Source organism: Notothenia rossii, assembly GCF_949606895.1.
Source record: "Notothenia rossii genome assembly, chromosome: 5".
NCBI classification, from domain to species: domain Eukaryota; kingdom Metazoa; phylum Chordata; class Actinopteri; order Perciformes; family Nototheniidae; genus Notothenia; species Notothenia rossii.
The window spans coordinates 57815990-57839058 of NC_136903.1; the positions used below are offsets into that span (position 1 = coordinate 57815990).

The following is a 23069-nucleotide window of genomic DNA, read 5'->3' on the forward strand; positions in this document are numbered from 1 at the left end:
GTAATTGAGTTGGTACGAATTAAACTTCTTTGAGAAGTAGCAGACTGCCCTATCAATCGCCTCAACCTCTTGCAGCAAAACCGTACCCGCCCCAACATGACCAGCATCAACCTCCAGTTTGAACGGTTCATCGAGGCGTGGCGCAGCGAGAACCGGAGCACAGCACAACAGAGAAGTTCTTACAAAAGGCGCGATAATACCCGACCAGACCTAGGAACGACATGAGTTCCTTCTTAGTAGTGGGCACAGGAAACTGCAAAACGGCCCGTACCTTCGCGTCTACCGGTCGAACTTGTCCCTGGCCGACCACCCGGCCAAGGTACGTCACTGTCGCCCTAGCAAACTCACACTTGGCCAGGTTAACAGTGAGATGCGCCTCAGCTAGGCGACAGAACAGAGCACCAATGCGTTGGATGTGGTCATCCCATGTGTCACTAAACACCACTACGTCGTCAAGATAAACAGCAACCCCCTCAAGACCTGCTACCACCATGTTCATGAGGCGCTTAAATGTCGCTGGCGCATTACAAAGCCCAAAACTCATCACTGTATACTCATACAGACCGAAAGGTGTAACAAGCGCTGAAATCTTTTGCGCCCGTGCTGTCAAAGGAACTTACCAGTACCCCTTTAACAGCAGAGCCCACCAAGTCAATACAATCCTCCTTGACCCAACTTCTGAACTTTTGACGATACGCTTCAGGAACCAGTTCGTATGACTTTAGCACTGCTGATTTTACTCTAGCATAGTCCAAAGCATTTTCGCCACAAACAGCTGAATAGGCCTCCTGTACTCGCCCTGTAAATACACACTGAAGTAACAGCACTTTGTCCGAATCTGACCAGTTTCTTGCCTCAGCTATGTGTTCAAATAGAGTAAAAAAAATGTCAGGGTCACGCTCATTAAACTTTGGTACTAACCGCAAGCAAGAAATAATATCGCCATTACCTGATGCCGACCTATCAGACCCATCCTCCACCGGAGCAAGCTTGCCCTCTCCAATCAGCCGTAATCTAGCATATTCCACCTCACATTTAATCTTTTCCACCTCTAGCACCTTCTCACATTTAATCTTTTCCACCTCCAACCCCAACTTCAACCTCTCCTGATTAAACTGCATGGCCAAAAGATCCTTTTGCTGCTCGAATGTCAAACTAGCTGTCTGAACCACTACCGACACGACCCCTGCCGCACCAGACTCACTCTTCTGCAACACTCCCCGCTCAAACAAAGATGACACGATGACAGCTTTAATCTCATGTTTCAGCTGGCTCCCTACAACAGCAATTCCATAATGCTCTGCTATTTCGACCAACAGCGCCTTCTGGCAATCATCTAAGAAAGACACTGAGGGCGCATCCACAAACGCCGACAAAGAAGCCATAATATATTGCCTATACCCAATCAGAAAGCAAAGTAATACACTGTCAACATGCATGGGCAAAAAACAAAACCCAACAGAGAATTGTCCCCCTAACTGCCTAACCAAAATCGTACTAATCTCACCTTGTCTTCATGTGGCTTGCGGCGGGTAATTACGCACAAACTGACTGCTTTCTGGTTCCCTGAATCAGCCAAAACGGGGGGTTACGTATTGTAACCGGAGTTATATAAGCACAGGCGGAGCCCTCTACTGCAGGGGTTCCCAAATTTTCAGCCCGCGACCCCCAAAATAACAGTGCCAGAGACTGGCGACCCCCTGTCGACGGGGTGGGCGGGGGCTAGTGAATTAATTTCAGTTTTCCGCACTCTCGCAGGAATATCTCCGCAATGGAGTGAGCTTAAGTTTCAGTTAAGTTAAGTTTTTCGATTGCATGATACTGTATAGCCCAGCGCAACACATTTGTCAAACATGTTGCCACTTGTTTGTACCATTTTCAGGCGATTTGTAATCTGTTCTAGAAAAACGATGTGTTTTTTAGGATTTCAAGAAGCATATAGAACAAACAATGGATGTATTTTATGAACATTTATCCATGCTGAAAATAGATTTAGATGTGATAGGAGTGAGATAGAGATTATTATCTAATATATGCATCTGATGAAGCATTGCATGAAGTCTGTTGATGATCAGAGGCTGTTGTTGGGGCTGCATAAACGTTTTTTCATTTTTGTTTTGTAGGCAGACCATGCAGGCCTCAGAGAGTAAACTTCGGCCTGCGACCATAGTTTTATTGTATTTTGTTTTGAAAATCCTCAGCGGAGGTTTGTGTCGTACTACATGCGGTATATTTTTCATATCTCTCAGAAGCCAACAATCTGTGAGTCTGTTGGCTCGGACATAAACTCGTAATAAATGTAGTCTACATTTCATAATAAGAGGTGTAAAACCTGAGAGGATTTTAAATCGCATTTGAACTAAATGCTTATAAAATCTGTAGTTGTATTTGTATTGTTGATTTAATGTGTGAATGAGGCGATATAGAGAAGGTTAAGCTGTCATTATTAGGCTGTAATTTGTTATATACTGTTGGAATGGGTAAGCAGGCCTATTGTTTTGGGATATTTTTAGAGTTAGGTGGTCCGTGAGTGTTTTTTATTGGTTAAGTGGTCTTTGGTATGAAAAAGTTTGAGAAACACTGCGCTAGTGGATTGTCAAAGGGGGAGCCGCGTTGCGGGGAAATTATACAGATGGCTAGTATGATTTTAACAGTTTGCTAGTGAAAATACTTCTTCATTATGATTATATATTAAAGAATGATGGAATGTTGCATGTGCGTTATTTAAAGATGACGTACCTTGAATTAAATTAAATGTTTAAAGAATTATTGGTTGTTATGTTCTTTATATATTTTCATATTTAGGTAAAAAATGCAGAACTAAAAAGACATTTAGATCAACCAGTTCTCTGGTCCCCTCCCCAATCTGATCAATGATGACATGTATAGCCGCATGTCATCATTTCAGCGCTGGTTGTCTTGGTGGTGCCCAGCAAACAATGTGGGCTTCGTGAATAATTGGACAGCCTTCTGGGGAAAACCTGGTCTGATTAAGAGAGACGGCATTCATCCTACTTTGGAAGGTGCAAATCTCATTTCGGCAAACATTTCAGGGCTCTGTGGACTTAATCCATGACAAACTGGAGTTGAGACCAGGAGGCAGAGTCGCAGTCTTACACGCTTCTCTGCGCTCTCTCCTAGGCAGTCATCCATAGGAATCCCGACCCCAATAAAATACCCAATATTAACGGTGTGTGTGTCTGCCCAAGGACAATTTAAGGTAAAACCTAATAGAGGTGTCATACATAATAACCTAATAAAAGTAAATGTAACAACTACTACAGTGCAACAAAACAGGAAGATTAAATGTGGTCTCTTAAACATAAGATCTCTAGCATCTAAAGCAATACTAGTAAATGATTTAATATCAGATTATAATATTGATATATGCTGTCTCACTGAAACTTGGTTGAGACATGAAGAATATGTCAGCATAAATGAGGCCACTCCACCCAGCCATATCAATACTCATATTGCCCGAGGCACGGGCCGAGGAGGTGGAGTTGCAGCAATCTTTGACTCAAGTTTACTTATCAATACTAAACAAAAATTAAATTATACCTCCTTTGAAAGCCTCATTTTCAGTCTTACGCATCCGACCTGGAAAACTTTGCAGCCAATCTTATTTGTTACAGTGTACCGTGCACCAGGTCCTTATTCAGAATTCTTATCAGAATTCTCTGAGTTTTTATCAGCTTTGGTACTTAAAACAGATAAAGTAATTATCGTAGGTGACTTTAATATTCATGTTGACGATGATAAAAATAGCCTTACTGTTGCATTTAACTCTATATTAGATTCTGTTGGTTTCTGTCAGAGTGTAAATAAACCAACCCACTGCTATAATCACACTCTTGACCTTGTTCTGACTTATGGTATTGAAATTGAGCAACTATTAGTCGAACCGCATAATCCTGCTTTATCCGACCATTTCTTAGTAACTTTTGAAGTACTGTTACTAGACTACAAAGCATTAGCCAAAAGCTCCTGCAGCAGAAACCTATCTGTTAGTGCTATAGCCAAATTTAAGGAAGAGATTCCACCAATACTTAACTCGATAGCATGTCTGCATGTAGGGGAGGAAACTTATACAAAATGTACACCACCCCAAATTGATCATGTTGTTGATAGTGCTACAGATGCGCTGTGAATAAAATTAGACTCTGTTGCTCCTTTGAAAAAGAAGAAAATAAAACAACATAGATTAGCTCCATGGCATAATGCCGAAACCCGCAAAATAAAGCAAAAGTCGAGACAACTTGAAAGGATATGGCGTTCCACTAAACTTGAAGAATCTCGTTTAATTTGGCATGTTACTCTCAATGAATATAAGAAAGCACTGCGTAAAGCGAGAGCAGCCTACTACTCTTCATTAATAGATGAGAATAAGAATAATGCAAGATTTCTTTTCAGCACTGTAGCCAGGCTGACAGAGAGCCACAGCTCGACTGAGCCTTCTATTCCCATAGCACTCAGTAGTAATGATTTTATGTGCTTTTTTAACGATAAAATTGTTACTCTTAGAAACAAAATCAATGACCTCTTGCCTTTGACCAGTATAGTGTTATCAACAGCTCCCGGAAACGTAAATTCTAATAATATTACACTAGATAGTAAACTAGAATGCTTTTCAGCCATAAACCTTGAACAATTAAATTCAATGATTCTCTCTTCTAAACCATCAACATGTATCTTAGACCCGATTCCAACTAAGCTGTTAAAAGAAGTTTTTCCATTAATTAGCACTTCTTTATTAAATATTATGAATATGTCTTTATTATCAGGCTATGTTCCAAAATCATTCAAAGTAGCAGTGATAAAACCGCTTCTTAAAAAGCACAACCTCGATCCAGAGGTTTTAGCCAACTATAGACCTATTTCTAATCTTCCGTTCCTCTCAAAAATTCTTGAGAAAGCAGTCGCAAAACAGCTGTGTGATTACTTAAGAAACTATGATTTATTTGAAGATTTTCAGTCTGGCTTTAGAACACAACATAGCACAGAGACAGCTCTGGTTAAAGTCACAAATGACATTCTAATAGCCTCTGACAAGGGACTTGTCTCTATTCTTGTCTTACTCGATCTTAGTGCTGCATTTGATACTATCGACCATGATATCCTATTGCAAAGACTAGAGCACTTAGTTGGCATACAGGGAACTGCTTTAGGCTGGTTTAGGTCTTATCTATCTGAACGCTCTCAGTTTGTACGTGTCAACGATGAATCTTCCATGCAAACCAAAGTTAGCCATGGAGTGCCACAGGGCTCAGTGCTTGGACCTATTTTGTTCACCCTATATATGCTTCCGTTAGGCAATATTATAAGGAATCATTCTGTAAACCTTCATTGTTATGCGGATGATACTCAACTATATTTATCAATCAAGCCTGATGAAATTAATCATCTAAATAAAATTCAAAACTGCCTCAAGGACTTAAAAACGTGGATGACCTTACATTTTTTGATGTTAAACACGACCAAAACTGAAGTTATTGTACTTGGCCCGAAGAATCTACGAAACAAATTATCTAAAGATATATTAACTATGGATGGCATTAATTTGGCCTCCAGTGAGACTGTAAGGAATCTTGGTGTTATATTTGATCAGGATTTATCCTTTAACGCCCACATAAAATCAATTTCAAGGACCGCCTACTTCCATCTACGTAACATTGCAAAAATCAGGCATATCTTGCCTCAAAACGATGCAGAGAAACTAGTCCATGCATTTGTTACTTCAAGGCTGGATTATTGTAACTCCTTATTATCAGGGTGTACCAAGAAGTCAGTCAAGTCGCTTCAGCTGATTCAAAATGCTGCAGCTCGTGTACTAACCAGAGTTAGGAAAAGGGACCACATTACTCCTGTTCTGGCTGCCTTACACTGGCTCCCTATAGAACACAGGATATAATTTAAAATTCTTCTTCTCGCCTACAAAGCCCTTAATGGGCAGGCGCCATCTTACCTTAAAGAACTCATTATACCCTATTGTCCTACTAGGGCATTGCGTTCCAAGAATGCAGGGTTGTTGGTTGTTCCTAGAGTCTCTAAAAGTACAATGGGAGCCAGAGCCTTTTCTTATCAAGCTCCACTTTTGTGGAATCAGCTTCCAGTTTGTGTTCGGACGGCAGACACCCTATCCGTTTTTAAGAGTGCGCTTAAGACCTTCCTTTTTGATAAAGCTTATAGTTAGGGCTGATTAGATTCAGCCCCTAGTTTTGCTGATATAGGCTTAGTTTGTCGGGGGACATCTTACTTCTTCCTTCTCTCTGTCTATACCTGTGTACTCTCATGTTCCGATTAACCCAGCTTCCCCAAATGTCTTTCTTTTTGGTGTCTATATATGCCGGGATCCGGAGTCATGGATGATCCTGCGGTCCTGTGTCATGGATTGCGAGTCCTGGATCTTGAGTCGTGGCTGCGGTCCTGGATCATAAGTCCTGGATGGATATCCTCGTGGATTCATCTTCTTATTATACACACATGCATTTCAAAACATTTGGACTACCTATGTTGCAAATGTATTATCTTTTCAATTTACACACGGCATCTATTGCACGTCTGTCCGTCCTGGGAGAGGGATCCCTCCTCTGTTGCTCTCCCTGAGGTTTCTCCCATTTTTCCCTTTAAACTGTGGGGTTTTCTCTGGAAGTTTTTCCTTGTACGATGTGAGGGTCTAAGGACAGAGGGTGTCGTATTGTCATACTGATATTCTGTACAAACTGTGAAGTCCACTGAGACAAATGTAACATTTGTGATATTGGGCTATATAAATAAACATTGATTGATTGATTGATTGATTGAGGTTGAGGACATTGACCACAGTGTTCTTTTACAAGATCACATTGTTCTGTTACACTTTTCTCTCATTTATTTGCATTACATTTGATGTTGAGGGAATCCTAAAGTCATCAGATTACATTACTTGTATATATTATTACTCAGATTATGTTACTGATTATATTTGTTTAGAGGTCATTAGTTATTGTATTGGAATACAAGTCGTTGTGTAGCCCAAGTAGTACAACATTAAGACTGTTCTGATTTGTTACTGTTGACTGATAGACTGGCAAATAGCTTCTGTCCCCTCTATCTTTCTATCAGTCACACTCTCTTAAACCAACCCACTCTCTTCAGTCTGCGTACAAATGACACGACTTTACACATTGGAAAATGCGTGCAATAGATACGCTAAAGTCCGATTTTGCGTGCCGATCATACGCCAACTATTCCCATTGAGTTCTGAGTCCGAGTTTTGCGTGCATATGAGACGCATGGATACGGTCGTGTCTGAGAAGACCGGAAGCTGTGTGGTCCATAAAAACATGTTATTACTCAATATCAAGCCACGATTATTGATTTTATTTGTAATCGTATAATGTCTGACTTTTTTTGCCATCCGTGAGGAAAATAAATAGGGCTCGGTGCCTCAAAATACTGAAATCTGTATTGTTTTTAATCTTTTTTTCCTTCAAATTTGTTATCCTTTTCTAAATAACACACTGTTATTTACTCAACAATAACACACTATTATCCTTGTTTTTATTTATTCGTTTAATTCTATAATATTGGTCTTTTTAGCCGTCCGTCAGGAACTGATTTTCAAAATAAAGTCACCGGAAACAGACGTAGGCCCGGTTCAAGCACGATGATTTGGATGTTGTAGCCGCAATGCACGCTGGGATATGGTGTTTCCCACATAGCACGTTTCGTTAAAGGTCCATTGGACTGTGCAGTCCAATTCGAGAAGGTGATTCGCCATTAAAAGAAGAAGAAGAAGAAGAAGACATTGAACCCTCCTTGACACGAAGTTCCTCGAGGTAAACCCGTTTTCTGTTATGTAATAAAGACATTTACAGTGTTTTTTAAATGATTTCAGCTTTTGCATCACTTTACACAGCACCATGTGTCGACATACAAGCTTACGCGTGCAAATTATTTGCTAGTTAAACCGTGAACTGCTCAGTTAGCATCATTGAGTTAGCCTTAGCTAACGTCTGTCGTTTTACGGAGCTGTTGCAGTTTAAAATCAATCGATAGTAACATAGTTGATCATGTTGTAAATACAATGGGGCTTCTTCAGTGTTTTGACAGTATTTTGGGTTTTAAACTTTAAATTCACTCTTCGAGCCGATCTGAGATCTGCTCAGATATTTGTCCCGTTGATATTTAAACAGACATTACTAGTCGCTAGCCGATACATGATCCAGTATATTCTGTGCATTAACCAAAAGTAAAAACGCATTAGCAGGTACAGGTTACCAAAAAACATACATCTGAAGATGATATGTTATACATTAGGAATTCATAATAACTGAATTATTGTTAAAACCAGGGGTGGGGTTTCAAAGGAGATCTACATACTCTTGTTCCTCCATAGCTAATAGAATAACATCAATGCCCTATACCAAAACATTTTAATCATACCTTTCCCTAATAATGCTGATGTTGGTCTAAACTTTAATTCACTTAATATTAGGCTAGTTTAAATTACAGCTACATCTATGATCTAACTAACAACTTCTAAAGATCTAAAGAAACTGAAAAAAACAACAAACTAGAAGCTCTTCTTCTGCTTGGGGATGCATATGTTGAGGACACACAGGCAAGTTTCTTGTTTTTTTTATACCCAAAGTGTCATTATTTAAATCCAGTTAATTAATGCCCATTTTTTCTCCCTCTCTGTTTCATTACATTCCATGTCCATAAAGAAACTCAACAAGGAGACTCAACAAGGAGACACAAAAAGAAGACGCAAAAAGAAGACGAACGACGTCCAAAAGTGACCTGGTGGAAGAGAGACCAAGATGGGCAACGTGTGGCCAGCAGCAAACGAAGGAAAAAAAGTTATTCTAATGGTTAGTCTACATTTTATGAATTTAATCAAAGTCAGTATATGTGATTTAAAGTAGCCAGTGGTTTAATAATGCTGTTGATACTTCATATTTCTATATATTTGCACATCGATTTTGTCAGAGGACTAAGGACTAAAACCAATAAGCCGATGTAAATGACATGATAATGCAACAAAATACATTGAGCTTTGATATTTTTCATGTTTGCTGAAGGTTGTTGTTTTTGTAACATTTCTTTAAATCTGTCAATTAGCTAAAATAATCTGTTTAATGGGTTTGAATCATTTCCCCCCCCAAACAGATGGTACTCCTCATGCAGTAGTTCCACCATAACAACACCATGTCTAAGCTACCAAGATCCTGTTAAGAAAAAAGCTACTTTTGAAGACTTTTTCTCGATAAGGTATGTTTCATATGAAATGTTTTCCTCATGGTATGTATTTATATTTCTGTATTTAAAGATTTTAATTTGCAGAGACTAGAAGACCTTCTATGGGACTCTGAGACCATTAAGGAGCAAGATGTTGGCGATGTGCCACCATTGTCATCTTGGACTCAAAGGCAAAAAGAGTTTCAACAGTGTTGGCAACAGGCGAGGCCACAGAACGTTGACAACTTATTAATAACTAAGAATATCGTCAAGATGACCTGCAATCACTGTCTCCTGGAAGAAGCTGTCATCCGTTGTGAGGAATGTATGCCATCAGAGTGGTTTTGTGCAGAGTGTGATATCTTGGTTCATATAAAACACACTCTGCACAGTAGGCAAACCACCTGTAATGGATTTTAAAAGTAGATTCCTCCAACAGAGTCTGTGAAACTCCAGGATGGCAAATACATCCTTTCTAAACAACTTTAGTGTCCCATTTTTTTTAATTGATCAGCCTTTTTTCCCCCTCACAAAAAAACTCATTTTAATCTCAAATTAAATTCTGTAATCATAGTGCTTGCTTACAACATTGTTAAATCTCATCCTGATTGTACTTTGACCTTGCAGACCGTTTGCTTCCAACATCCTTTCCTTCAAGGATACAGATGTAGCGATTCATTTCAGACAGTTTGAAACGCGAGGGCCGTGATTGGTACGTGATCTGCCCTCGCTCAAGGGAAAACCTCCAGCTTGACTTGAGACCGCCCCCGTGATAGATAAATGTAATTATAATGAAGCCAGCTGCAATGGATCATTGATCCACCAGGGGGTGCAGTGGGGTTCATGTGAAAAAGTGAGATACAGTATGCTGGATGTACAGCGGAACTTTGTTAAGATCCATATGTCACGGATATCATACTACTGTGCTAAATAAGAGACATGTAATCATTTACAAAACATCACCATGTTGTTATTTAACAAAATAATTTTGTTATTCGAAAAAAACGAACGGGAGGAAATGCAGCCCGGCTCTCGATTTTTAATCCTAATTTAATCATCATCTTCACCACGATCATTTATGTTTATGTTCGCCAAATTGACATGAAATCACTGACACATATGAATATACTGTATTCAACTTCATTAAAACGTTATTAACGTGCCTAAACTCAGTAATTCACCAAAAATATGTATATTTTAATGGAGCTTCGTCGGTCGATCAGGATCCCAAAGCGTAGCGGAGGGATCCTGATCCTGATCACTGCTGCCCACAGCTGTTTTATAGAAGGAAATTCCTTCACTTCATGAAAGTGTTTTAACCACACACACCTCTACACACACATTGCGGGTGTTATTTTCCCCATAAGGAACAAGTCGCTGCAAATTATCCCGCTTATTACACGGCCACATTCTCAACAAAGTAACGACATGACTCCCAATATTAATTGAAATGCTTTTATGGATTTATAAAATGTTTTTATTGATTTAAAAAATAGTTGTATGTATTGATTTAAATTCACATGCATCCGCTAAGAAAAATAGTCCGTTGTTACCGTTTTTTAAACAGTCTGAATGAAACGGCAGCTCTCAGCGGTGTATTTACACAACTAATGGCCCATCAACCACAGCCCTCTCCCCCCCTCCCCCCCTGATCTTTCTTCTCCAGCAGCTAAATTAACAGTAGGTTACTCTGAGTGACCATAGACTGTATGTGACAAGCTTACAGTTAGTGACGTAACAACACCATAAAAGCTGGTGGGTTGAAAGCAATACGGGAGGTACAAATAACTAGAATAATTGTGATTTATTTAATGTGGCTTTTATGTTTTTAGGTATAAAATGTTATGTAATTCAGGCTTATAGTTCACCCTTCTCTAAAAGCCTTCAACAATGACAATATTCATTGTAATTTAATAAATCCTTCCAACACACATTGTAAAAAATAGCCTACTGTAAGTTAAGAAATCATTCCAATATGTACATCTTCTGATGTAACAACAATAACATTATAAATAGCAACATAGCTGAACATGGTATTGCACATTTAGCTTTGAGTGTTACTGACCTGAGATGTTTTTATTACATGAATTAAGGTGAATGAGGCTTTTTAACATACAGGGATGCAAACTCATCAGGTATGAAAAAGGTGACAAGGATCCGAGCCCCCGGCTCCCCCACCCCCCACCCCACGGAATGACAGAGGATTTTAGCAGTCAGAACAACTAAAGCAGCAGTGTTAATAATAACAGAAACGCCAAAGAGTCACATCTAATAGAAATATATAAAAGCATTTATTTTAAATTGTGTAGCAGTCAGTTTATAATTTTGGCAGCACTGTTGAGCATTTTGAAAATTTATTTTCGTGCCTCTGTGCAAGGCTTAAGTCTTTTTATCTTTATAGCCACATGGTGTAAAGTAACTAAGTTCATAAACTCAACAAGTACTATAATTGGGCACAATTTTGAGATACTTGTACTTTATTTAAGTATTTCAAAGTTTTGCTACTTTGTTCTTCTACTCCACTACAGTTCAGAGGTACATGGTGTACTTTGACTCCACTACATGTATTTAATACCTTTAGTTACTTCACAGATCTGGATGAATGAAGTGAAATATAATCAAGTGTTAAATCAGACTTTAGTTCCACCTGGAGTAAATCCACAAGCTACCCTGCAGTATACAAAGTCATTCAAACTAGCTGCACCTTTACCAGCTTTGAGAACACTTTCATGATCAATCATTATAAAACATATCATATATGTTATTCTGAAATGGACCAATCTGCACAATGACTACTTTTATTTTCGCTACTTTCACTATATTTTGATAATACTTTTCTACTTTTACTTGAGGAACATTTTGAATGCAGGACTTTTACTGTAACAGAGTATTCCTACACTCTGGGACTATTACTTTTACTCAAGTACAAGATCTGAGTACTTCTACTTTTACTCAAGTACAAGACCTGAGTACTTCTGCTTTTACTCTAGTACAAGATCTGTGTGCTTCTACTTTTACTCAAGTACAAGACCTGAGTGCTTCTACTTTTACTCAAGTACAATATTTGAGTACTTCAACTGACTCAAGTACAAGATCTGAGTACTTCTACTTTTACTCAAGTACAATATATATATACTTATACCACCTCTGTTTATAGCCTATGAAAAAAACTATTAGAAATAGAAGGCTAAAGCTAACGTTAGCAGATAGTGACAATGTATGCTAGCTAGCTAGCTCAACGATTCCTTAAATAATATTGCCACAGAAAAACTTTTCAGTTCACATCACGCTCTGCCGCTCCGACAGGGAGCTCTGCTCTGAACACCAGAACGGCCCGTTCTAACAGCTGTTCACCAGCGTTCCAGTCTGTGCCACAGTGACTCCGGACGCACAGTTAATATTAACGAACGCACCTGTAGGTAATGTAGCTGCTGAAGCTAGACCATCTTCTCGGAGCAGCAGAGCCTTATTATACATCCATGAGCAGAGCCGACAGGCAGGAAGACTCGAGCACACAGCTCGTACTTCATTATAATATATAAAAAAAGAACACCATGCGTGTCATGATGGCACATAACAGCTCACGGCCGAAGATTACTCCGGGTCCCAGCCCCCTCCATACCCCAAAAATATTTGTATTGCAGATCTACATTAATCACACAAACGACTTATTTTGGATTCAAAACGGCGAATTTTGCCGAAAGGTGACAAGTTTGCATCACTGAAAATAGACAGAGCACAACTGAAACATAACATCTGAAACGATGTAACAACATAATACACTTTTCGGGGATGCTTGGGATGTGAGTGAGGGACACGGCTTAGAACGGGCGTGTCGCCTGGCAGGACAGGAGAGTGTGTGCACCAGTCTGCCTTGATCTATGAATTCATGTCCGTGACACTCACTGCTGCCCACAGCTGTTTTATAGAAGGAAATTCCTTCACTTCATGAAAGTGTTTTAACCACACACACCTCTACACACACATTGCGGGTGTTATTTTCCCCATAAGGAACAAGTCGCTGCAAATTATCCCGCTTATTACACGGCCACATTCTCAACAAAGTAACGACATGACTCCCAATATTAATTGAAATGCTTTTATGGATTTAGAAAATATTTTTATTGATTTAAAAAATAGTTGTATGTATTGATTTAAAAAATAGTTGTATCTATTGATTTAAATTGACATGCATCCGCTAAGAAAAATAGTCCGTTGTTACAGTTTTTAAACAGTCTGAATGAAACGGCAGCTCTCAGCTGTGTATTTACACAACTAATGGCCCATCAACCACAGCTCTCTCCCCCCTCCCCCCTTGATCTTTCTTCTCCAGCAGCTAAATTAACGGTAGGTTACTCTGAGTGACAAGCTTACAATTAGACACAACACTGTCATTGCAAGTGACCCTCAGTTAGTTGACTTTTATGTTCAACTGCTAAATTCGTTACTGATAAAAAAAAGGGCTTCTTCTGTACCTAATTACCTTAACACTAGAACCGCCAGAGGTTTTTGTATAGGCCTACTTAAACCCGTCAAATCCCGCTATTAGAATGCAATTTTTAACAACATAGGGTGCTACATAACACACTTTCAGGAAAAGTCTCGGACTGGGAGACTTTAATATTTTATTGAAAAAAAGTTACATTGCACACACACAACACACATCACACAAATTGACCCGATTGGCGGTTCTAGTGTTAAATAAACTCACTAATTAATGAAACCAGTTCAATACGCATTATTCTTATTCTTATCATTCTTTATGAGCGCAGAAATAGTCTTAAAATCAGATCTGTTTTTTAAATGAAATCTGACGGCAGGCAGTTAGCTCTGATCACCTATGATAAATGTGCCACACCTAATTGCTGGTCATTCAGCCACAGACACTGTTCGAAATGGGGGGGAGCTAGGGGGAGCTTGGCTCCTCCGAAGAGGGAGGGAGCTCCCCTGAAAACTGACTTTGAGATAATTAGGGGGAGCCCAAAACAATCGTGCATATTTGTGTCACACAGATTAGAAATGTTGAGTTTCTGTAAATAACAGTTCTTGAAATAAATAATAGTTATTGTTCATTACAGTTTCTGAATATTTGTTTTATATTTGTGAATATGTCTGGGTGTTGCCATCTGTATGTGGCGGCGCTGCATTCTTACTTACGTTGCTACGGTTATGGCGGTGATGCCGGCGCGGTATTTGAAATTTTCATATTGATATTTTTTTAACTCTGGCTGTGTAAGAAAAAAATAAATGGCAAAACGAAAACAGCCAAGCGTCACAGCTTTTGGATTCACAAGCAAAGAAGCGAAGGAGTCTAAAAATGACAACGTGAACGGAAAACAACTTTTAGTTGGCCGGCTGTAAGCAGCGTTAGGGTCGAGCTTGACAGCTCCACACCGAGGGAGAGGCCTGCCGATGCGGAGCCTGAAGAGGCTTCAACAACGGCCACATCCGCCGGCATAGTGACACCGTCTGTATTAGTAGAAGAGTGTTTTTATAGCAATTGATCGCATCCGCGCTGCTGCGCCAGTCAACAGAGCGTGCATGTGACATATTTAGTAGCAGGATGTGCTCTGAAGAATAGGGCTCCCCGAAAGCAAATGGGTAATTCGAAAACTGACAGAGCTCCCTCTATACAAATCAAACTGTAGACGGTGTGAAAGCACCTATTGTTTTAAATAATGGTCGGAATGTGACCTGTGAGCCTTCTGAATTACCGTGGGACAGCACTTTCTAAACTAAAATGCTCAATCAATAAAGTAACATCTTATCTTATCTTAATAATATCTTCATATTAATAATAATAATAAATCATACAGTATGTGTCCGAAAGGGAGCAGGAGGAAGCAAACACAAAAATATACTGCATATTAAAGCAAACGATTGTAAAGGTTAAAGTATGAGCATAACAAATAAAGAAGTGTAATGTAAACATTTACATTATGATTATTTAATATATAAAGACTACATATTATTGAATTACAAGATTAGATATACTTTAGTTGATCTAAAATATTGATGTGTTCAAATGCTCTTCAAAACACAACTGAAAGTCCATGAAACTTGTCTTTCTGTATTTGTGAATGAAGCGCCATCTCCTGGTTAAAACCTGAAATTGAAAATCTGGCAACGCCCTCTTGGAAAATAGTGGGAGGGCTTAACATTCCTCTATACTGGTCTTTGGCAGGTCGTAGGCAGGAAGCTGTAAGCTGGAGTCCGAAATTCAGTGCTACATCTGTATGTTCTTGTGAAGTTTTCGATGTTGCAGTCTCTGTTGGTAGACCTATCATATTGGTGTGCATAAATGGTAGGTTTTGGTGATTTTTTTTTATTTTTTATATTTTTTAACTAATACATTACTCTAATTGATTGTTATTGTTTTTTTCTTTATGTGTTCTTAGGCCGTTACGATCTTAACGTTCCAGAGCTAATATGCAAACATTGCACTAAGAAATGGGGTCCAGAATTCAATGACTTGGTTAGGAGTGGATACTGGCCAGCTACCATGCAAGCACAGACCCTGTTCCACCAAGATCTGTTCCATTCCTTTGAGACTATGAAGACGGCAGCTCCAGGAATGTCTTGACAAGCCTTTACTGCAATGTTGGGCCAGAGAACAAAGCAGTTTGGAAGAGTAAGTACAAATGTGAAGCTGAAAGACAAATACATGTATTATCATAATAAATATAATTATGGCCAAATATGGATGAGCGAGATATGATACAAAATATGATAACATATATAATGTATTTTTATTTCAGACTGGCAAGGTGAATGCAGATGCTTTTCAGAGAAGCTTTCTGCAGTATTTGTACTGCACATTTGAAGAGAATAAACTTCCGGGTAAAGAGCCATTTGTCTGTCCAGCCTGTAGCCCTGAAATGGTGGCTGTTTCAGTAGATGGTAATAGGAAACTTTACAGGTTCCAGAAAACAAACCAGTAAGTGTTTTACATTGACACAGCAATTGTCCTTAGTCCTTGTATTTTAATTTGACATTGGGATTGCTATTTTTATTTATTTTTTACATTACATGTCATTTGTTAGACGCTTTTATCCAAAGCGACTTACATACATTCAGTACAGTGGACAATCCCCACAGGAGCAATTAGTAGCTATAGTTCTTTCCTGTTATATAGCTGTTAAAACTACAGCTGTTGAATCTAAAATATTTCTGTTAGACTTTATAACCTTGTTTTGAAAGATGTGCTTTAAATATAATTATTATTTGTATTACTATGTTCAATTTCTAACAAGCGTGGTTATCTATAATTCCTTTTCTTATAGGAGTGAAGAGCCAGGCTTCTTTGACGTAGTGTTTTTAGCCCAAGACTCTGAGGTTTCCACTTTTGTGTAGGATGTTCGAGTGGCTGTCAAAAGTGTGAGTTTTAAATTAAGCAGAAAAAAATGTATCTCACCTTTCTTAATAACTAATAGAAGTTAAAATAGTAGTAACACAGTTGCCTTCATATTTTTTTGGAGATGGGATAGAAGTGTTGAGACCAGATGACAGGGTGATGAGGTTAGCAATGCGGTCAAACTGTCAAAAACATTATTGCTGTAAAACTTGATTGAAAAAACAGCTAAATTCTAATCCAGAATATATTACACATTTGGAGCCTTCCAATTATCCAAAAACAGGTTTCTTATTATCCAGGGAGTTGCATATCCAGGTGAATCTGGCAGTCGAGCACAAAACACTTGTGTGTAATAGTTTACATGTTTGATAATACCGTCAGTTGGTCCCACTATCCAGTGTTTTGAAATAACTTCTGATAATGATTCTCTAAAAACGATTTACTTTGGTAAACTGCAGGAAAAGCAATGTGTGGGGAATCTCACTGGACAGCAGCAAGGGAGACCTCTAAGCGAGCCAACAAGTTGGATGAAGAAGGTGTTGAAATTGCTGTGTGTAGGCATGGATTTCTTCTCAAAGGTTGGTAGTTGTCTTGATCATTTTCAATTTAAATATTTGTAGATAATCTGAAGCCTCACCTTCAATCTGCTTTGTACTCACTATTTTTATTTTATTTTTTAAAAAAGCTTTAAATATGTATAGAGGAGAAATCTTTGCCTATCCGATGTTTCTCCAAAAAGAGTTCCAGAGTCCCTCACTTTTGGCAATGGACGTGACGTGTCGGTATGTACCATATCTTGACAAAGTGTCAGAAGCCTTGCCTCATCTTCAGCCCCTAAAGGAAATGAGACATTGCTTGTCTGTGATGCATGCCAAAGCCCACAACACCAAATGAAAGGCAGAGGCACGGGAAGGTATTTTGAGTGGGGGTGCTGAGGTGCTGGACTGAGCACGCACAAAAAAACTCCCCACACGCAAACACACAGTAAACCCGCGACTGTTACAATGAAGGCTCGATAATCAGCTCACGGCATATAGGCAGGGGTAAAGTGCTATTTTTTACGAGTGGGGAGCGGACCTCACCTCCTCTAGGGGGGTCCGGGGGGATGCTCCCCCGGGAAGATTTGTTTTAAATATTGAAGTTAAAAGCATCAATCTGGTGCACTTTGAGAGCAACATTAAGAGATCTATGGATACATCTCTCAACACCCAGATGAAACACAAGTGTAAGCAGATGTTCTTTTTCTTTATGGATATTTTACAAATCACTCCCCTTTCAAACTGTATTCTTGTTTTACTGCCATATAGTATTTCATAACTGTTTTTCCTTTATTCTATTATTTTTTTTATAACTATAATGATCATATGAAGGTGTGCCGCGGAAATAATCTTTTGAATAATTTTTGACCAAACCGTTTGAGACCCACTGAGATAACTTAGACTAAAGTTAACTATCTAAACACTCAGAGAGTCCTTTAGCTCACCTGAGCCTCTCAGTCTGAGAGTAGAGCTCTCCTCCAGCTTGTTGTGGAACAAACAGCTCCGTATGTCCGTTAGTGCAGCTAGCTAACCAGATGCTAACAACAAGGTCCCTGCTGCTGGCACCGGTCCCTCTCTCTCTCCCCCTCTCTCACACACACTAAATGCGCTATTTCCGAACACACACAGAGCCGCGAGCTTGAATGACACAAGCACACTTTTATTTCCATGCAACTCTCTGATTGGTCTGGTGTCTTGCCTCTGTTGCATTCACTGAACACGGGACATTACAGTCCTGCCATCCTTTCTAGTGTCTTGATGAGGTTCACGTAAAGCACGGTTAATGTATTATATTATTGAGGTAGAATTGTCCGGGGCTACAGAAAAAACATTCGGGGCAGGCCAAAATATTATTTTACCAACAATGTGGAATGTATTGGCTACATATTGCACAGATTATGCACAGCGGGAGCAGCAATAAACGTCAAATAATAATTCAGACAGGGGAGCTCCGCACCCCCTGCCTGCCGCTAGGGGGTGCTGCAGCGCCCTCAGCACCCCCCTTCCCGCGCCCATGATGAGAGGTGAGGATTTGAATTACTTAAACAACAATTAATGGTAAATCTGACCACTACACATGAGTCGGAACTGATCCAAGAGAATGTTTTAAGTTATGAGTTGTTGACCTTGAGATTTGCATCCACATTGATTCCCTCATGCTTTAGATTATTTGGAATTCACGGAACCAGGAGGGTGCCGGCACCACTCTTGGTGAAGAAGTGGAACAAGTAAACAGCTTCTTATCCAGATGTGGCTTAACAACTAAATACATGGCCAAGTCAGGTTTGTGAACTTGTTTGGGCCCTGCCTTCCTGTAAATGTACACATTTATATTTTATAACATTGTAATGAGATGTATTCTTCTTCACAGCAAGAACTGACATGCTCACAGTCCATGCTATGGGCTGGAATCATCGCAAAGAGAATGGCCTCCACATTGCCATGTCCTCTAGATTCAGAAAAGTATGTTTGTGTACTGAAATGGAGATAACTATTTTAAGCTGTAAAATTTGAAATTTAAATCCACCCAATATATATAAAAATTACACCCCCATATAGACATTGCAGTGGTGCAGGACTAGAGCTACGAAATTCATTAAATGTGTTATTGTGTTAATTTCCTCCTTAAAATGCATACTTTTGGTTTATTTTCATTGAATTATTTTATAAAATGCCATGATTCTGTTTTGCTATTTTGCAGACAGCAGAAAAGACAGAGGCTGTAACTGAGAGCCTGAAGAAAATGCAGGACCAGTTGAATTGCTCTGATGACATGCTAGAACTGTGGGTTGATGATGTCAAACAGTGGGCCAGTAAAGGTAAGAACAATGCTGTTTTGACGTATACATAGATGGAGTCGGTTCATAAAAACTAAATAATGCTGTCCAAATTAAACTTTGTCCTTTAGTGTGCCTGTTAGTGTGCCTGTTAGTGTGCGATGTGCAAATAACAGACCTTGATTGTGTTTGAAACTTGTTTTCTTCTTTTTATCTTATTCATTTAGGAAGTGCATCAGCCAGTCCTGTAGATGCTGGTTGTTTGCAGATCTCAATAGAATCACTCTTTGTGAGCATTTGCCAGAAAAAGCACTACCTTTACAGACAAAATGGTAAGCATTTTGGGACATTTATTGGTTGTGTTGATTAAATCCCGTCAGCTCTTTTGTAATCTATGTTTTACTCTTATTACAGATCTTAACAAAAGGCATCAAAAGATCATCCAAAAGGTTGCCCAAGAAAAGAAAAGGTTGCTAGAGGACATCCACAAGTACAACCAGCAACCTGATGGTGACCCTATTGACACCAACTCGGTTGTGGAGAAACTCTCAACCAAATCTGCAGAGAGCATGATCTGGCCTTGGCAGGAACCCAACAGAGGTGCTGTATAAAGATGTTACTTCTAATCTACAAAAATGTAGTAATAAAATGTGTTCATTAATGTGAAATGTTTATATTCATTCTCAGATGGTGTGGACATTCTCACTAAGAAGGGGCTGTTTGACCAAAAAATGCTTCTGTCACGACTGACAGAAGAAAAGCAGATCCTTGTGAAGGAGATGATGCAGCACTGTCAGTACCTCAAGGACTCTGTATCAAAGGTCCAGACACTGATGGCCCCAGTTTCATTGATCACACAGACAGGAAGTAAGTGAACCACATGGATTTATTCACTTTAAAATACATAAGCCAATGTTTTTCAAACCAGCAAAGGCAAACACACTTTAAAGAAGATTTTATCCATTTGTTTGTTTTTATTTGAGTCTGACTGCATTCTAGTCTTTCTTGACCTAAATACGTTTTCTCTGAATAGTTTTCACAATTTATATGTTTGCTATATAACTTGTAGGCTATCCAAATGGAATCACAGAGGAGGGGTACAAGGGCCTTATGTGTCTTCTAAGGAGAAATCTGCATGACCTCAGACTCAAACAGCAGACAGTAGCAGGCGCCTACAGAGGAATTCTGGAACCCAGTCCTAAGCTGGTGGAGGAGGAGGAAGAGGACATGGAAGAAGAAAAAGACTGGCAAAGTGACAACAGATCAGATGATGAAGATGACGCAGAAGAAGGGACTTGACTTGTGGAAAGTTACTTGGTGCCCTTATGCAGTTCTATAGTTAAAGCGGACATATTATGCTTATTTTCAGGTTCATATTGTGTCCATATATCTGCCTTTACTGTTATTCATTTTCACAGCTCCCTTCAGCCATTCTGACTTAATAATCAGATTTCAGCTAGCTGACTGTTTTAAGTGAATAAAAAGGTAGTAAAGTGACACCAAACACAAAGCAGTCTAACAACTAACCCGTGGTGTTTAGCTAGCTAACAGGCACAACGCTAGCACGCCAACACAGCGAGCTAACATGTAGATCAGGGCTATTCAATTAGTTTGGAATGGGGGCCGGTTGATGAAAATGATCCAAAGCAAGGGGCCGGGAAAAAAATGGCTTGAAATATGAGCAATCATATTAAGAGCTTCAGATACAGTAAATACTACAGCAGGTCACCCTTGAAAAGAGTTCAATGATCTCAATGGGATTCACCTGCATAAATAAAGATATGAAATGAAATGACTACAACAGCATAGTGGAATGCATATATTTTGTTTAATTAAATCAAACATAGCCCCAAGGCCTTTATAAATGGCAAGTTCAGAACTCAGTACATGTGAAGCTAATATAACCATCAATATAATTAGATTTAGATTAAATGATCGAATAATTCACACAAAATAGCAATTTAGGGCCATACACAAACAACAGTGCATATTATGGTATAATAACAATAAAGACAAGTGAGCCATACCACATCAATTGCTTAATTAAAAGCAAAAACAATTATCAAAAGACTTGTATTAATTACCAAACCACAACACACAGCCTTTTAAAACTCAAACCTTTTTTGATTAACATAGTGATAACTGACATACAGTATGCAACCAACTTGGCCATATGCCATCTAATGAGAGAAATGGCATTTTTTCGATTTAGCAAGAGCAGGGAAGTCGGGAGTATACGTTGTCATGGCAATACGCATACAGTGATGCAGATGCTGGTCAGTGAGGGATGTTCGATTATTAGTTTTTATGGCATTCATGTGTGAGAATGCCGATTCGCACGTGTAAGTCGAGCCAAACATTGTGAGGACAAAAAGTGCAAGACCCCTTGAATGAGGGAATTTCTCGTGGCTGACTTCATGAGTCCAGAACTTTTCAGAACCTGCCAGCTGAAATGACTGTCGCAGGTCATCTGATGATTGAATGTCAATGAGTTCGAGTTGTAAAGACGCCTCATTTAATGTCACAATCAGCTCCTTTGCTTTCAGTGCAAACTCCCCCTCTACATTCACAGAGAAAGGGTCCTTCACAAATCTCATCACTTCAGTCGGGAGACTGAAATGTTCAAACCTCGCGGCAAAGTTGGTTTTCAATGCTTCCATAAATCCAGTCATCACCTCTGTGATTTGTAAACCTTCAGTGCGCAGTGTTGGAAAATGGAGCATTTTCCCTAGACATAAATCCGCAAAAAAAAGTGTGAGCTTTTTTTGAAACGCATGGAGTCTCTCCACAAGTTGTGTAACTATTTTATCTCTGCCCTGCAGCTCCAAATTGAGTTTGTTCAGATGTTGGAAAATGTCGCTCAAAAAGCAGCGTAAAACTCATAATTCTCTATCAGACACAGAAAGGCGTTGGCTTTTTTATGTTTTGAATTGCGGAGAAACGCCATGATCTCCTCCTTAAGTCCACAAAATCGTTTCAAGACGTTTCCTTTGCTTAGCCATCTAATGTCACTGTGCATGAGCAAATCATTATATTGAGCTGACATGTCTGACAACATCTGGCGGAAAAGGCGGTGCTGTAAACTGGAGTTACAATGAATAAAGTTAATAATCGCCATGACAGAGTCCATTGTGTTTTTTAACTCACCACTCAGTTTTGCGCACAGGAGGCTTTGGGGGATGAGGCAATGAAGCGATCTCAGCTGTGGAGCCACATCTGCCAGCCTAGCGGACAGTCCCTGTGTTCGGCCCGACATCGCAGGGGCCCCATCCGTTACAAGCATGTTGTACGATCCAATCCCAACTTGTGCTCCTTGAAAAACGAAACCACTTTGTGGAACATCACCTCACCGGTAGTGTGTCCATCCAAAGGAATTAATCCAAGTAGATCCTCCCGAAAGCACTCACCATCAAAAAATCTAACATAGAGGCACAGCTGTGCAACATCGCTGCTGTCAGTGGATTCATCAATACCTAGCGACATAACCTCCGCCTTTCTCAGTTTGTCCAAGAGAATCTCAAAAACGTCCGATGCAAGGGTCTCCACTCTCCTTGATGTTGACGTGTCAGAAATCGGAATGTTCTTAATTGAGTCAATGACGCTTTTTCTGATTTTCTCATCTGCAACCACTTCCTCAATTGATGCAAGCATACACTCTTTGACTGTCTCTGCGTC

The 23069-nt window shown here is 39.4% G+C and overlaps 2 protein-coding genes across 5 annotated transcripts in view; one reads left to right on the forward strand and one right to left on the reverse strand.

The window, feature by feature from the left end:
- Positions 1 to 23069, reverse strand: part of LOC307039311 (uncharacterized protein) — a 794762-nt gene that overhangs the window by 196236 nt on the left and 575457 nt on the right. The gene's annotated exons all lie outside the window — the stretch shown is intronic.
- LOC307041183 (uncharacterized protein) lies at positions 18767 to 21195 on the forward strand. The gene is made up of 7 exons (XM_079684508.1): positions 18767 to 18900; positions 18989 to 19080; positions 19319 to 19436; positions 19622 to 19726; positions 19809 to 19994; positions 20082 to 20261; positions 20464 to 21195. Exons 1-7 carry the CDS (start codon positions 18888 to 18890, stop codon positions 20691 to 20693), a joined length of 924 nt encoding a protein of 307 aa, XP_079540634.1. The 5' UTR covers positions 18767 to 18887; the 3' UTR covers positions 20694 to 21195.

Excerpts from the sequence above, each read along its gene's own strand:
- LOC307041183 (XM_079684508.1), top strand. Across the intron at positions 19,727-19,808 it reads CTACCTTTACAGACAAAATG|ATCTTAACAAAAGGCATCAA; the intron begins GTAAGCATTTTG and ends CTCTTATTACAG. Across the intron at positions 19,995-20,081 it reads TTGGCAGGAACCCAACAGAG|ATGGTGTGGACATTCTCACT; the intron begins GTGCTGTATAAA and ends ATTCATTCTCAG.